Raw genomic sequence first — 17875 nt, 5'->3', positions numbered from 1 at the left:
TGTTTGTCCAGGACACATGGTGTGTTCATAACTTCCCACATGCCACAGGCAGTGCATTGCACTCGGCCAAGCTGCCCTGCCATGCCTTAACATTACAGACTATTCATTATAATTAGAATATCTCACCAGTTACTCACCTACCAGCTCCTTCCACTGCACCAAAGCAAGAACCAAATACTCAAGAGTTAAAAAAGTAGAAAAAGGAGCACCTCCTCCCCCACTTCACCGAACTCGCCACTCACCAAACTCGAATCTCCACACTCTGCTTGTAACCTGCATGCCGTTTGCAGGCAGCACCCAGACCTCTGTATTTATACTTTTTGAAGCTGAAACTGCAGCAACTAGATTTGAATTGTCAGCTATTTAACTAATCAGCTACTCTTCAGTAAAGCATGTTTAATCCCTGCCTAAGAATGTAAAAAACTTGCTTTACTTTCTTAACATAACTCTATCTAGAGGGTAAATGCCAGTTAAATGCTAACTGCAGACCAGATTTTTATGAAGATAACAACACTTAAAATCCCCACTCACCAAACTCTGCATTTCTACAGACTGCCCCCCAGTTTATTTATTTAGAGATATAGCACTGAAACTGGACCTTCGGCCCACTGAGTCTGTGCCGACCAACAGCCAGCCATTTATACCAATCCTACATTAACCCCATATTCCCTACTCTTTCCCCACCATTCTCCTACCACCTACCTACACTGAGGGCAATTTACAATAGCCAATTTACCTATCAACCGGCAAGTCTTTGGCAGTGAGAGGAAACCGGAGCACCCAGCAGCAACCCAGGAGGTCACAGGGAGAACTTGCAAACTCCGCACAGACAGTACCCAGAACTGAATCCGGGTCGCAGGAGCTATGAGGCTGTGCTGCTAACCACTGCACCACTGTGCCACCCAGCACACACAGACTGCCTTCCAGCTCCTACAGACTGTCTACCAGCTCCTACAGATTGCCTCTAAGCTCCTACAGACTGCCTTCCAGCTCCTACAGACTGTCTACCAGCTCCTACAGACTGTCTACCAGCTCCTTCAGAATGCCTTCCAGCTCCTACAGACTGTCTACCAGCTCCTACAGACTGTCTACCAGCTCTGACAGACTGTCTTCCAGCTCCTTAAGAATGACTTCCAGCTCCTGCAGACTGTCCGCTAGTTCCTACAGACTGACTCCCAGCTCCTGCAGACTGTCTCCCTGCTCCTACAGACTGCCTCCCTGCTCCTACACACTGTCTCCCAGCTCCTACAGACTGTCTCCCAGCTCCTACAGACTGTCTCCCACCTCCTGCAGACTGTCTCCCTGCTCCTACACACTGTCTCCCTGCTCCTACACACTGTCTCCCAGCTCCTGCAGACTGTCTCCCAGCTCCTGCAGACTGTCTCCCTGCTCCTACACACTCTCCCAGCTCCTACAGACTGTCTCCCAGCTCCTACAGACTGTCTCCCACCTCCTGCAGACTGTCCGGTAGTTCCTACAGACTGACTCCCAGCTCCTGCAGACTGTCTCCCTGCTCCTACACACTCTCCCAGCTCCTACAGACTGTCTCCCAGCTCCTACAGACTGTCTCCCACCTCCTGCAGACTGTCTCCCTGCTCCTACACACTGTCTCCCAGCTCCTGCAGACTGTTCGCTAGTTCCTACAGACTGACTCCCAGCTCCTGCAGACTGTCTCCCTGCTCCTACACACTGTCTCCCAGCTCCTACAGACTGTCTCCCAGCTCCTGCAGACTGTCTCCCTGCTCCTACACACTGTCTCCCAGCTCCTACAGATTGTCTCCCAGCTCCTACAGACTGTCTCCCAGCTCCTACACGCTGCCTGCCTGGACGTCAGACAATCTAATGGAAACCTGTAGCCTCAATGGCAGGTGGTCGACCCCAATGTGGACCCAACGGTTCAGTGATGCCTCCCTGCAGACTCTCCTCCAGGCTGCAAAGGCAAGGCGTGAGGTCTTCTTACCCAGGGATGGGAGGAGCCAGACCCCTCCTGAAAAGAAAACCTGGACAGAGATTGAAGAGGAGTTCAGCAGCCATGGGGCCACCCCACAAACCTGGATGCAGTGCCGTAAATGCATCAATGAACTTATTTAGTCTGTCAAGGTGATGACTCGATACCTCTTTTCCCTTTTGGCCTTGCATGTGGAAACGCGAGAGGGTGCGTTTGGTGAAGAGGCAGTGACCACCCACTCACTGGCAATGGGGTTAGGCAGCAGGAAATGCTGCCAGAGACATGGTTGGACTCGCTGAGAGTCGCCTGTCTGTCATTGCTGACACCCACAAGCTCCCTCGAGAATGGCCACATGCAGGAGGTATTCATGTGCCTCCCATCATGTACCACTGGGCTGCCACCAGTACGGGCATCGTGTTTGTCTCCGTGGGGAAACTAACAGTGTTCATCTTGTTACTTTCAGGAGAAGAGAGACCATAACATGAAGGAAAGGGCCAAGACAGTCGGAGGGGTGCTGTATTTATCCATCCTGACCCCATGGAGGAGGAGGCCTGGGAACTGGCAGGACAGCTGGGTGGCCGTTCCATCACAGATGGTGAAGGATGAGTGTCAATGCAAGAGAGTGAGTGAACGAGTGCAGGGGCACAAGGTTGGATCTGGAACACACGAGACATAGTGCACATGTCCACCACTGCACACATGAAACTCCACATTAGGGAAAGCTGGAATGATGCAATGAGTCAAAATCCTGGAACTCCCTTCCTAACAGCACTGTGGGTGTACCTACCTCAGATGGACTGCAGCAGTTCAAGAAGGCAGCTCACCACCACCTTCTCAAGGGCAATTAGGGTTGCACAATAAATGCTGGCCTAGCCAGCGACCCCCACAACCCATGAACGAATGAAAAAAAAGCCCTTAATCCTTCTGTTCTCTAATGCAGGTCAGCAAAATGCTGAAGAGCCGAGAGCTGGAGAGACCAGGGCCCAGTCAGCTGCCTCTGAGGTGGAGGAAGGATCCTCAGAGGGTGCACCATCATATCATTCCGCCACACTCTCCATCAGCACAGACACTCTCACATTGGTGAGTACCTGTTTGCGTTTAGAATTGGGCACACCACCTGGTGAGCACAGCACGGATGCACCTGAGCAGCTGACCGAGGCTGTGACAGCCGAGGCCACTGACAGTCAGAGGACTGTGGGAGGCCAGCCTGATGTTGTGCCCCTGGAGTTGTCAGCAACAGGGCAGCTGCTGCAGCTACAGCGAGAGGTAAGGGAACATCCGGCAGAGCTGCCAGAGTCTATATGCACCCACGCATGGATGATGGTGAAGTCTATCCAGGCCATGAATGCTGCAATGTCTCTGGCACGTTCACACATGGCTTCCTCCATGGACAGATTAGCGACCCTCATGCAGAGCCTGATCCAGCAAACCACTCAGTGGATGCCGAGATGCACATGGACCTGCATGCCATTGCCTTGTCCATGAGCTCCATACAGTGGTAGGAAGTTGAGAGGGGACGAGGTGCCAGGAGTCTCTGCCAGGTCTTCATGATTCTCAGGTCAGCAGGGAGGTACAAGTGTGCCTTGCAAGGGAGGAGGAGTGTCTGCCTTCCGAATCTGGGGCCTCCTCTCAGGAAACTCCTGGCGTGGACAGCAGTTCCTCAGCCCCTCTGACAGTGACATCAGTGCCTCAAGTAGCTGCGATGATAGAGGCAGGTTCGGCACTTGTACAGGAGCCGCTCAGCATGCTGGGGCCGTCTAGGCCTTGGGAAGCCAGAGAACGGCTGCCAAGGTCATTCTGCCAGAGGGCAGCACGGTTAGCAGCCTGTCTGCATCTCAGCTGACAGGAAGAGCTCCTAGCCGCACTTGGCAATCACGGGTGAAGAGAGTGCAGATGCTGAGCCTCGCATTTGTTGAGCCGCATTTGTTGTGCCGTGTAATACAGGGTTGATGTATTGTTACTACATCACCTTTCAATTCTTGCTGCCCTTTGGGACTTCATTTACTGCCTGGCTCCCTCAATGTGCTGGAAGTGATGGTCTAAGCCCTGTGTGGTCAACACTTCAGCCTTGCCACTGTGCAATGTGCACCTGGGTACAGGGCAAAATGAAGGAGGCGACAGCAGGGCTGCATAAAGGTAAGGTTTTATTGGTGCACTTCCAACAAGGCAGCATAGGTCATAAGAAACGTCTACATGTAATTGAGTCTCGAGACTCCCTTGCGCGTATCTCATTGTGTCTTGCCTGTGGTCCCTGAGGTCCTTCAGCTTGCATTGCCTGGTCAGTGACCTCCTGCACATCCTGATTGTTGGAGAAGGCATCACGATCCACGAGATCCTCATGGTTCAACACCTCCCCCTCTGCAGTGCAAGGTTGTGCAGTGTACAGCAGACCACAATGATACGTGAGACCCTCACTGCGGCAGACTGAAGAGCTCCACTGGATTGATCTCGGCACCTGAATCACTTCTTCAAGAGACCAATAGCCTGCTCTATGTTTGCTTGGGTTGCCCCCGGCAAGTCTGCATTCATGTCTTGTTTTCTCATGGGCATAAGAAGGCATGTCCTCAGTGGGTAGGCCTTGTCTCCTAGTATCCATCCCTGAAGGTGTATGAGGGGCCGGAAAATCTGTGTCACCCAGAATTGCCAATGTATGAAGGTGTTGTGTCTGCTTCCCGGGAACCGTGTACATACCTGAAGGATCTGTCTGTGGTTGTCACAGACCTGTTGTACATTGAACGAGTGGAAGCTTTTCCTGTTAATGAAGGCCGCTGTCTGATCAAGGGGGGCCTTGATGGCCACATGCCTGCAGTAAATCACACCCTGCACCTGGGTATGTTTCTTCAGACTAAGGTTATAGTTAGTGTAATTTATTAATAATTACTGATTAGAAAGTGCTGTTTGGACAGAGTGAAGCTGTGAGTTGATGTGTGAGGGACTTCACTGACTAGGGGAAGGAGGTGCTCTTTTGTCTCTCTTTTCTTTTCTGCCTTTTCAGCTTCCACAGTACAGCGAATAAGCTGATTGGTAAGTAACTGGTAAGTTATTCTACTTATTACACTTATTACATGAGTAATAATTAGTTTGTAAAGCTAAGTAATGTCAGGGCAGCTTGGCCAAGCGGAATGTGCCTCCTGTGGTATGTGGGAAGTTGTGGACACACCATGTGTCTTTGACCAACACATTTGCAGGAAGTGTCACCAGCTGCAGAAGCTTGAGCTCCAGGTTTCGGGACTCGAGTGATGGCTGGTGTCCCTGTGGTACATCCGCGAGGCACAGAACTATGTGGATAGCATGTTTCAGGAGGTAGTCACCCCGGAGCTTAAGAGAGCACAGGCAGAGAGGGACTGGATGGCTGCCAGACAGATGAGAAGGACAAGGCAGGTAGTACAGGAGTCCCCAGGGGGCATCCCACTTTCTAACAGGTATTCAGTTCTGAGTACCAATGGGAGAGAGGGTTCCTCTGGAGAGTACAGCGCAAGTCATGACCAGAGCACCATGGGTGGCTCAGCTGTGCAGGGAGGGAGGAGAAAAGACAAGAGAGCAATAATGGTAGGGGATTCGATAGTTAAGGGAACAGACAGGCGTTTCTATGGTTGCAGATGTGATTCCAGGATGGTATGTTGCCTCCCTAGTGTAAGGGTCTGGATATCACCAAGCGGCTGCAGAGCACAGCCAGAGGTCATGGTCCACTTTGGTACCCCATGATATAGGAAGAAAGTGGGATGAGTTCCTGCAGGCTGAGTTTAGGGAGTTAGGAAAGAGATCAGCAAGCAGGTCCTCAAAGGTAGTAATCTCCAGATTACTCCCAAGGGCAAGTGCTGGTGAGTATAGAAATAGGAGAATAAACCAAATGCATGTGTGGCTTGAGAGATGTGCAGGAGGGAAGGTTTCAGATTTCTGGAGCATTGGGATCAGTTCTGGAGAAGATGGGACCTGTACATCCTTGAAGGAAGGTTTGCTCGTGCTGTTGGGGATAGTTTAAACTAGCTTGGCCGGGGGATGGGAATCTGAGGGCAGTTTCAGATAGGACAGTTTCAGGGCGGGGAGGTTGAAAATTAGTGAATGACTCTGTAAGGCAGAAGAAGCAAAGGTTAAAAAGTGTGCACCACAGGAATTTTGCAGTGTGAAAAGGTATTTATTTAAATGCAAGAAGTATAGCAAATAAAGCTGATGAGCTGAGGCACAGATAGAAACACGACAACACGATAGCATTACTATAACGGAAACTTGGCTTAAAGGGGGCGGGGGCAAGAATGACAGCTCAACATTCCTGGATATAGAGTTTTCAGGCAGGATAGACAGGGGGATAGAAAAGGAGGGGGTGAAGCATTATTAGTTAAAGAATCAATAAGAGCTATGAGGAGGGATGTTATGTTAAAGGAATCATCAAATGAGGCCATATGGGTTGAGTTCAGAAATAAAAAAGGGGGCAGACACACTACTCGGAGTGTACTATAGACCTGCAAATAGTGAGAAGCAGATAGAAGAACAAAAATGTAGGCAAATCTCTGAGTGCAAAAACTATAGCACAATAGTAGTTTGGGATTTCAGCTACCCTAGTATCAACTGGGATACAAACAGTGTGAAGGACACAGAGGGCATAAAATTCTTGAACTGCATTCAAGAGAATTCTTTTAGCCAGTGAGAGGGGGCACAATTCTAGATTTAGTCTTTGGTAATGAAGCTGGGCAAGTGGATGAAATAGCAGTGCATGCCCATTTTGGAGATAGTGACCATAATACAGTTAGTGTTAGCATAATCATGGAAAAGGACAAAGATAAAACAGAAGTAAAGGTTCTAAATTGGGGGAAGGCAAATTTTCTGAAACTGAGAGGTGATCTAGAGAAAGTGGACTGGATACAACTACTTGAAGGAAAATCAGTGGCAAACCAATGGGATGCATTCAAAAGCGCGATTCTATGGGCACAGTGTAGACATGACCCCACAAAGATAAAGGGTGGTACTGCCAAATCTAGAGCCCCCTGGTTATCCAGAGGCGTACAGGGTAAATTAAAGCAGCAAAAGAAAGCTTATGATGGTCACAAAAAACTTAATACTTTAGAAATCCTACAGGAGTATAGAAAGTGCAGGGGTGAAGTAAAAAAGGAAATTAGAAAAGAAACAGAGTACATGGAAAATTATTGGCAGGTAAAATCAAGAAAAACCCAAAGATGTTTTATCATTACATTAAGAGCAAGAGGATAACTAAGGAAAGGGTAGGGCCTATTAGAGATGTACATGGGAACTGATGCATGGATACAGAAGAAGTGGACAGGGTTATTAATGAGTTTTTTGTCTCTGTCTTCACAAAGGAGAGGGATGATGCAGACATTGTAGTAAAGAGGAGGAGTGTGAAATATTAGATATGATAAGCATAATGAGCATTGAAATAGTAAAGGGTCTGACATCCTTGAAAGTGGATAAATTGCCAGGGCCAGATGAATTACATCCCAGGTTGTTAAAGGAAGCCAGGGAGGAAATAGCAGATGCGCTGAGGATCATCTTAAATTCTCATTGGATATGGGTGAAGTGCCAGAGGATTGGAGTCTGCGAACATTGTACCATTATTTAAAAATTGTGCAAGGGATAGGCCAATAGTTATAGACTGGTCAGTCTGACCTCGGTGCTGGGTAAATTATTAGAGTCAATTCTGAGAGACAGGATAAACTGCCACTTAGAAAGGCATGGATTAATCAGGGATAGTCAGCATGAATTTGTTAAGGGTAGGTCATATCTCACTAACTTGATTGAGTTTTTTGAGGAACTAACAAGGAGGATTGTTGAAGGTAGTGCAGTGGATGTAGTCTACATGGATGTTGGTAAGGCAGTTGACAAGGTCCCACATGGCAGACAGGTTAGAAAAATGAAAGCTCATAGGATACAGGGGAATGTGGCAGGTTAGATCTAAAATTGGCTCTGTGACAGGAAACAAATGGTAGTAATCGATGGATGTTTTGCAAATGGAAAGTGGTTTCCAGTGGTGTTCCACAGGGTTCAGTGTTGGGTCCCTTGCTGTTTGTGGTGTATATTAATGATTTGAACTTAAATGTGGGAGGCATGATTGGGAAATTTGCAGATGACACAAAAATTGGCCGTGTAGTTGATCGTGAAGAGGATAGCCATAGACTCCAAAATGATATCCATGGTTTGGCTGAGTGGGCACAAAAGTGGCATATGGTATTCAATCCAGAGAATTATGAGATAATGCATTTGGGGAAGGCAAACAAAGCAAGCGAATACACAATAAATGGGAGGATATTGAAAGGGATAAAAGAAGTGTGAGACCTTGGAGTGCACGTCCACAGGGCCCTGAAGGTGGCAGGATAGGTGGATAGAGTGGTGAAGAAGGCATATGGAATGCTTTCCTTTATTGACCGAGGTATAGAATACAAAAGCAGGGATCTAATGCTGGAACTGTCTGTAATGCTGCTTAGGCCACAGCTGGAGTATTGTGTACAGTTTTGATCACCACATTACAGGAAGGACATAATTGCTCTGGAGAGAGTTCAGAGAAGATTTACAAGAATGTTGCCAGGGCTTGAAAGTTGCAGCTATGAGGAAAGTTTGGATTGCTTTTAATAGAACAGAGGAGACTGAGGGGTGACTTAATTGAGGTATAAAAAATTATTGGGGGCAGAGATAGAATGGACAGGAAGGACCTGTTTCCCCTAGCAGAGAGGTCAATTACCAGGGGGCACAAATTTAAGGTGATTGGTCGAAAGATTAGAGGAGACATGAGGAAAAACCTTTTCATCCAGAGGGTGATGTGTGTCTGGAATTCACTGCCATGAATGGTGGCGGAGGCAGAAACGTTCAACTCTTTGTAAAGGTACCTGAACATGCACCTGAAGTACTGGAACCTGTAAGGCTACGGACCAGACGGTGGAAGGTGGGATTAGATTTAGTGGCTAAATTTTTTAGCCAGCGCAGACACAATGGGCTGAATGGCCTCCTCCTGTGCCATAATTTTTCTATGGTTTCTATGGTTTCAAAATCCAGCAATGACCCGGAACACAATGGACCTCTCAGCAAGATCATCTGGGTCGGTGTGGTAGTGCACATAGTCGTGTCCCTCTTGAATAGGGCATTGGTGGAGGGGCCAGTGCCTACATTGGAACCATCTTGAGGAGAGACCCCAGATATGGCGCGCAGGCTCGCCTCCTCCATCTCAAGGCTTGTTTGAACCTCTCTACTCTCCAGGGAAGGACCGGGGCAAGGACAGTCTCCATGTCCCTGGTCCTTCTCTCACCTTACCACTGCCACATGGATCTCATGGCTGCGGCAAGGGCGTGAAACACTGGAATCTGGCTCTCCAGATGGGCTGACGTCCTCTCCATGGATGAAGCCATGTGCTCAAAAGCCTGGGACACGGCAGCTGTCACGGCCTGAGTGGACTCCCCCATCATCCACTCAAGGCTGCGCATGGCCTGTGACATCTCCATCAGATGTTGCCAGGATTGCTGCTGTAGCTCCAGCATGCCCTGTACTGTCTACAGCAGAGGGCCATCATTAGCCTTAGGCTCAGCATGGGCCTGGCCACTCACAGCCCTCCGACTGTCCGGGGGCTTGGCTATATCAGCCTCAGTCAGCTTCTCGGGCGCGTGTGCAGTTCTCTCACCAGATTATGACCCAGACACTAAAGCTGACAGGATTCCCACTGATATGAGTGTACCTGCGCTGGTGGAAGATATGGGGAGTCATGGGATACTGCTTCCTCTGAAGATGTCTCTTTGTCGGAGGTACGGGAAGATTCCTGGGTCAGCAGGTTCTGACAGCATCGTCTCAAACAATAAGATTTTCAGAGTGATCATTGTGTATATTAAATGGCTGCGTGTTCACCCAGGACCCTGAGCTCAGTGTCACCGATAGAACAATCTACATGGATTAGCGCGAGTTCCAGGGCCTCCTCCTCAACCTGTGTCAGCAGTCGGACATCTGGCACTCCTCCACCAGTCCTGTTTGTCTCATGTACGTTGTGCATCCTCTTTACCTGGAGGAGCAAGGAGGCAGATATTAATCATTGCAAAGCAATAACAGGACACATATCACAACAGGGGTGCTGGGCCCAAAGGTGGGGAAGGTTCAGTCTGCACTACTGACTGAGCCTGTCATGTAGATGCCATACTCTGAGCAGCAGACAAGGGTGAGTTCTTTAATACATGCATCCATTCATGTAACATCATTCCTCCCTCCCGACCTCTCTGTCTTTGGCATGGCAGTGGCACACATGTGCCACTCTGTGTGGGGAAACCCAGGTTCAGTGTAGCCATGAAACAAAGTGCCACTTAGCTTTGCAGAGCACAAGAGATTGTTCATCCTCCCGTGGCACTGCACCCAGTCACGTCGTATGGCCCCCTGGCTACTAACCTCTTCTGCCACCTCCACCGAGGATTGCACGGTCAGACGGGAGGTCCTCTTACCATCGCTGGGGAAAGGAGCCTCCTGCCTTGCCTAACAACCTGGAGGAGACTGAGCAGGGAGGCATCACTGAACCGTGGGGCCACCCTCGATCGCGCCTCTGCTGTCTTCTAAATGTTCAACAGACCTTGGTCTCAACAGGTTACTCAACAATCCTCACTTCACAACTGCAGCAACAAGGTTGTGTTTCTGATTTGTAAGTACTGCAGGGCTGGCTGCCCTTTAAATAAAGTGCTTTTCTGACACCTGATGTTGATCACGGCAGCATCAAGACCAGCTCCTCCACATCACTTGAGGGCAGTGGTGCGACCCCAGGCAAGTTAATGAGCGACTGCACTGGTGTACTGCCATTTTTGAACCTCAACAGTGAGCTTATAAAATCCAGCCCATTAGGTGTAACATTAACGTTACCTGTTACTCTGCCCTTCAGATAGTATCTGAACTACACTCACTGCCCAGCTGTCTCCGGACTTGATTTACGTTTTGTCGATGCTCCACGCTGCCTCCAATTACCTCCATCAACTTTAACCCACATTGGGACCTATGACTTTTACTCTGGACTCGCTCCACTTGTCTCCTCTCTATTCTCCATTCATTACTAGGATGCCGACCTTCCTGCCCAGCACACCAACTGGGGACTGATCTTGCCAATCTCTTCCGTGTCCAACTAACCTTTCCCAGTGCTATCCCTGTGGATTCTGCCAGTGATCCAGCTATCACCGCCCTGCTCCCCATCTCCCTCCAGAATCTCCGTTCACTCGTGAACAAAGCCCTTGCAATCTATGAGCTCATTGTGGATGATTGGTATCAACATCCTGGCCTTGACAGAAATCTGGCTGAGGGATGATGACACCTTTCCCCTTCATGAAGCCCCTGCTCTGGCTATACCTTTCACCACTTGTCCAGCTCAAACCATCACAGTGGTGATGTGGCTCTTATAACCGAATCACACCATGGTCTGTCCACTTACTCCTCTGGCACTTTCTTCTCTTTTCAGCATCTCACATTGTTCCACCTCTCTCACCTCTCATTTGAAATCCTTGTTCTCTACCTCCTGCCCAAGTACCATGTTAATTTCCTCAATGAGCTATTTTCACGGCTTTCTTCCCTCAGCCTCCGCACTGAGTGACTTCTCATCGTAGGTGATTTAAATCCCCAACTCAATTCATCATGTTCTCTCTCCTCTGAGTTTACTGCCGTCCTTTTATCACTTAATCTCTCCCTCCTCAACCCATATTCACAGCCATCCCCTGACCTTGCCATCTCACATGGCCTCGATACTCCCAGTAGAATCAATCACAGATAAGGCCATCTCCGATCACTTCCTTGTAACACTCTCCACCCACGGTCCCCTTCCACGTCTCAACTCTACCTCCTTCTGTATCCATCAATGGAAAAAACTCTCTCCCAATTCACTTCTAACTGCATTTTCAAAATCCCAATTGTCCAGCCTTTGGCCCTCAGTTCACCACGACATTTCTGCAGCTAGTGATCTGTTCAACCACATCCTCAGCTCCACCTCTGATACCCTGGTCCGCATTGAAATTATTATTCTCTCTCACCCTAGCTATCTACCTGGTACAGCCCTGGTCCCCACTCCCTTAAGCTGAAGGGAAGCAGACTCGAATGGATATGGTAGACAACTGGTTTAGCCGTTCACCACCAGATCTGGCTGGACCTCATAAAGCACTATCGGGTCTTGTGTTTCTCTGCTAAAATCCAGCCCATTAGGTGTAGCATTAACGTTACCTGTATGCAAATGTAACGCCCAGCTTCTTTTCTCTACTGTAAACTGTCTTCTTAAGCCCCTCTCCTCTGTCTCCTCCACCCTCACCTCCAGCAGCAAATGTGAGAAGCTCATGGATTTCATGGTTACTGAGATTGAGACCACCTGATCAGCTGCCTCTGCCACTTCCCTCCCATCCCCTCGCCCACTGGGTCAAACTTCCTCAAAGACTCCCCCCTGCCCAAGCCCTGAACTTGTATCTTTCTCCAGTTTCTCTTCTATCTCCCCTCATTCCCTCTCCGAGTTCACCTTATCAATGAGACCCACCACTTGCTCTCTCGACTCTATTCCCACTAAACTACTGACCACCAAACGTCCCTTCCTGATCCCCATGTTAGCTGATATTGTTAATGATTCTCTGCCCTCAGGTTCTGTCCCCTCTCCTTTAAATCTGTCATCATCACTCCTTTCCTCAACAAAGCAACACTTAACCCTTCTGTCCCTGCAAACTACAATCCCATCTCCAACCTCCCTTTCCTCTCCAAAATCCTTGAACATGTTGGCACCTCTCAGATTCATGCCCATCTTTTGCAGAACTATATATTTGAGTTCCTCCAGTCATGTTGCCACTCAGGCACTGTAACAAAACAACCCTTCTCAAAGTCACAAAAGACATCCTACTTGACTGTGACAAGGGTAAACTTTCCCCCCTCGTCATTCTTGACTTGTCTGCAGCCTTGTACATGGTTGATTGCACCATCCTCCTCCAATATCTCTCCACCATCGTCTATCTGGGTTTGACTGCACTCACCTGGTTCCATTCTTGTCTATTTAATAGCAGCCAGAGAATCGCCATCAATGGCTTCTCTTTCCATTCTCGCAGTTACCTCCGGATCTATCCATGGCCCCTCCTATTTCTCATCCGCATACTGCCCCTCCGTGACATCATCTGAAAACACAATGTCAGTTTCCACATGTACGCTAGCGACTCCCATTTCTACCTCACCACCACCTCTGTCGACCCCTCCACTGTCTCTAAATTGTCAGACTGCTTGTCCGACATCCAGTACAGGATGAGCAGAAATTTCTTCCAATTAAATTTTAGGAAGATTGAAGCCACCAGTTTCAGGCCAACACCACAAACTCCGTTCCTTTGCCACCAACTCCATCCCTCCCCCTGGTAACTGCCTGAGGCTGAACCAGACTGTTCACAACCCTGGTGTCATACTTGTCCCCAAGATGAGCTTTCTACCACGTATCCACACTGTCACTGAGACTGCCTATTCCCATCTCTGTAACATCATCCACTCCACCCCTGACTCAGCTCATCAGCTGCTGAAACCCCCATCCGTGCCTTTGTTATCTCGAGACTTGACTATTCTAACACACTCCAGGCTGCCTTCCCACGATCTACCCTCCGTAGACGTGACGTAATCCAAACCTCTGATGCTCATGTCCTCACTCACACCAAATCCTGTTCACCCATAAACCCTGTTCCCACTGACTAACACTGGCTCATGATTAAACAATATCTCAATTTTAAAATTCTCATGCCTGTTTTCAAATCCCTGTATGACCTCACCCTCCTACCACTCCCCCACTCTTCTCTCAACAATCTCTGTAATCTCCTTTAGTCCCACAACCCTCTGAGATTCCTGCGCTTCTCTAATTCCTGCCTTTTGAGCATCCCCGATTTTAATTGCTCGACCACTGGTAGCCGTGCCTTTAGCTGCCTTGGCCCTAAGCTCTGGAATTCCCTCCCTAAACCTCTGTGCCTCCCCACCTCGCTTTCATACTTTAAGACACTCCTTAAAACCTACTTCTTTGGCCAAGCATTTGACCATCTGCCCCAATATGTCCTGAAATGGCTCTGTGTTAAATTATTTGATAATGTTCCTGTGAAGTGTCTTGAGATGTTTTATTGTGTTAAAGGTCCCATTTAAATACAATTTGTTGTTGAAAGTTCATTGAGTGGAACATTGTAGATACGAGAATGTACAATTGATTTAATGCACTTAATATGTTTCACCCAGTCCACACAGTTTCCCTGAGTTAAAATGATATAATTTGGACACACTGAATAGATCGAGGGACAGGCAAAACGAATGGATCACAGACACTGACTCAGACAGATTGATCCATTGTAAATATTTCTATCTAAAGAGAAAAGATGAAATAATGACACAAACAGCAGCTGATTCACTGATGCTAAAGGTTGGATTTAACTCTTTTATTCGCAGTGTTCCCCCTCAAATGGAATGATGCCAACTGTCTGAAAAAACGTCCTTTCATTTGCTCCTACAAACTGCACCAAAGTTAGAAGAATCTGGCCATGGTCCACAGATCCTTTCCAGGAGTGGATTCAGTGTCTCGATTTGTTTGTAGCTGCAGTCACTGCCTGTGGTGACTGGACTGACTTAGTCTCTCAGTCAATAATAAATGTAATTGCATCTTGAGCTGTGTGTTTGCTGCTGTGTGAATCTAGTTTATCACAGTCTTCCTGTCCCACTGTAGCTTCCTACCCACCTCTTCACTCAATACTGCATTGGGGAGGAGGTGACAGACTTCGTAAAATTAACTTTCAATACAGGTTCTTATTGACTGAAGATGACAATTTTTAAAGGGATGAGATGAACTGAAAGAAATAAACTGGGAAATATTGGAAAATAGAACTGTTGTAATCCTGATCCACTGTAGAATTACAATTCAGATTCACTCCCAATATGTTATCACAACCTTCACTATAAATAGCAGGTTCCAGTCACTTTACCTTATACATTGAGTGTAAGATAAACATCGACTAATGATCCCCTCCCTCCCATTTACTGTAAACTTACCACTGGATTATACTCACGTCCTATCAGACACAGACTTTCCATCACTGCACTAGTTTTATTCATAGTATTATCTGTTAAACAGTTTGATTCAATGAGTAGAGTAATTAATCGAACAATGTGTTGATTTGTACACGTACAACAGTCTTGGCCAGTTCACAAGGGATGGGAATAAAAAGTCAAAGTAACAGTTTAGCTGAGTTTTACACAGAGGGATATGAGGACATGGAGGACTCTGTTTTGTTCTGATTTGTGAGATCACTATCTTCTCTCTATATTGGACCCAGGCACTGGTGCTGATGCTGTTGTCCCTGACCCTCAGCCACCTATGACGAGACCCATATCAGCCCATGAAGGACAGTGACTACAGAGCCCCCATCTCTGAAGTAGGCTTTTTCCTGACAGGCCAAACAGCTTCTCTGACCTCCTTTGTCTTTGAAAAGTCAAAAAGTTAGCAAAACCTCTCCATTAACACAACTCAGAACTTTCACTCACCCTGCACCAGCAAAAATAAGTCAAAAGCACCTCACCTGGAAGTTGGATGGTTAGACCTTTAATTAAGGCTGGTGAGAGGGGTGGGGAGAGGGGATGGTGGTCCCTTGTGCAGCTGAATGCATGCAGCACCACAGAGCATGCAGAATGGGCAGATTGTAGCATCATTCAGTATCTAATACTGATTTAACACACAACTTGTCATTTTGGATCTTGTAGGTCCTGTTAACTCCCTCTCTTAAATACATAGAGGTGAACATGCATTCAGCTGCATGAGTGACTCCCCCCCCCCACCCCCCCCCCCCCCCCCCCGCAGACCCCCGCAACAAATGCTAAAGGGATCATCAGAAATCTTTTAGGTGAGGTGTTTTTGATTCCCTTTAGCTGCCTCAGAGTTAGTGGCCGTATTGTGTACTTTGTAGTCAAAAGAGTTGAAAAACATTCTTTCAGTCAGAAAGGAGTGGTGCTCTAACTTCAGAAGGAGTGGAATCCATTTGAAAGGCCTCTGAGCAGAAAAATTGCTCTCAGTCATGGGGGCTCCTGTTGCAATTCCTCTTGGGCTGCAGCATGACCGTAAGATGGAACAGAGGCAGCAGAGAGGAGAAAGTATTTGCAGAGGGAGGAGGAGGGCTCTCAACACAAGGCCAAGCCTACCTAGGGTCTTCAGAGAGAACTACTCCGACCTGCACCTCAACCAGGAGCAGTGTCTGCAGCAGCTATGCTTCTGCAAAGAGATGGTCACAAAACTGTGCCGCCTCCTCCAACAAACCTGCAGCCATAAAGCAGGGCGGGAACAGCAGTCAGTGGCCATCAAGGTCACTGTGGCCCTCAGTTTCTACACCAGCAGATCCTTCCAGGCTGCAGCCAGCAACATTGGTGACATGTCTCAGTTTTTCAAGCATTGCTGCATCCAGGAGGTTCCCAAGACTCTGTACACAAACAGACGGAAATTCATTGTCTTCTCTCTAAGCAGAGAGAAGTAACGGAGCGAGCACATGGCTTTGCCAGGGTAGTGGGTTTGCCAATGGTACAGGGAGCCATCAAGTGCACATACGTGGCTCTGCTGGTGCTACATCTCAATGATGAGTATCTCACCTCCTGACTCCCCAAAGCCTGTCCACCATCTACAAGGCAGAAGTCAACAGTTTGAGAGAATGTTCTCCACTTGCCTGGCAGAATGCAGTTACAACCAGTCAAAAAGCTCGACACCATCCAGGACAAAGCAGCCCGTTTGAATGACACCCTATCCTTAAACTTCATTATTGCCGAGTCATGGTTCGATAATAAATGGATAACTTGGTTGTTTATTAAAGAAACCTGGTTTGGTGCGCTTTGTTCTGGGGACAAATAGAGTATCTAATCAAAATTTATTGATATGTTGTGATCTGTGGAGACGTGAATTAATCCCGTCTCAGTCGGAACAATATATATAGAGAGAGAGAGAGAGAGTCATGCCCAGGAAAGGCATATCACATTTCTAACTTTTATGATATGAACTTTAGTCAATATGGACTTCTTGAAATTGACATAACCTTTACAAAAAAGTGGACAATGTGCTGCAAGATGGCCACCAAATGTCAGATGACCTGGTCTGTGGATTCAACCTGCCTCACAGTCTTGAAAGGACAAAAGGATACATTCCAGACTAAGAGGTATCGACTACACTCACCCTGAAACCAGAAAGAGACATTGCCGAATTGAATGGATTTCTTCTGAGACAAAGAAGGTGTCAAGTAGACATATCACAACAGAATAGTTCACATCCAGACATTAATTGATAGCCATGAATTCCGATTCCTGGTCAATTGTGTGATCACACGAGGGGAGAAGGCCATGTGTCAAATAATAGAAACTGTAATTTGATGGATTGTGACCTGAAAAGATAATCCTCTGGAAAAAGCGTGAGAGATCAAAACAACATCACAGAAGACAATCCAGCCAGGGGCTGTGGAAAGATCCAGCCTAAACAAGAAGAAGAAGCCCTGCTGTTAATTTTACACTTCAACTTGGTGCAGCAGAGAACTGAAAGTGACCACCACCTCCAGTCTGAAATCTTAACCACTGGAAATCGACAACACCTCAACAAGTTCAAGACGACAAACACCCAGGCCTCCACATTTAAAAGAGACTATCCGAACTAGATGATTCAACAGGTTTACCACAAACCATGAACACTTACCACACCTTGAACTCTTACCCTTTACCTTCTACCTATCTTCTCTTGTGAGTGCATGTCAGAATAAATGTGTGCATGAGTGGTGTTGTGATCATTTTGGGAATGAATATTGTTTAATAAATAGCTACATTTCTGTTTTAAACTTACAAGAAAACCTGTCACTGTCTGTTTATTTGGCAAATAAAACAATCATGGGCTAACTCATTGTTTTAAATAAAACACGATTGTGGTCAGTTGGGAGATGAACAGTGGAAACCACCCACACCCCTTACCACCTGTCC

At 47.5% G+C, this 17875-nt stretch overlaps 1 protein-coding gene across 1 annotated transcript in view; it reads left to right on the top strand.

The window, feature by feature from the left end:
- LOC137385017 (lectin-like) overlaps positions 1-14483 on the top strand; it is a 40445-nt gene extending 25962 nt beyond the window's left edge. Inside the window, exon 6 of the mRNA XM_068059755.1 lies at positions 14333-14483. Coding sequence (XP_067915856.1) covers positions 14333-14412 — 80 coding nt within the window. The 3' untranslated portion in view covers positions 14413-14483. The remainder of the gene's footprint in view (positions 1-14332) is intronic.
- The last annotated feature ends 3392 nt before the right edge of the window (positions 14484-17875 follow it).

This window comes from Heterodontus francisci, chromosome 27 (assembly GCF_036365525.1).
Source record: "Heterodontus francisci isolate sHetFra1 chromosome 27, sHetFra1.hap1, whole genome shotgun sequence".
Lineage (NCBI taxonomy): Eukaryota > Metazoa > Chordata > Chondrichthyes > Heterodontiformes > Heterodontidae > Heterodontus > Heterodontus francisci.
The sequence above is the reverse complement of the archived record's forward strand: the minus strand, read 5'-3'. Positions and strand labels throughout refer to the sequence as shown.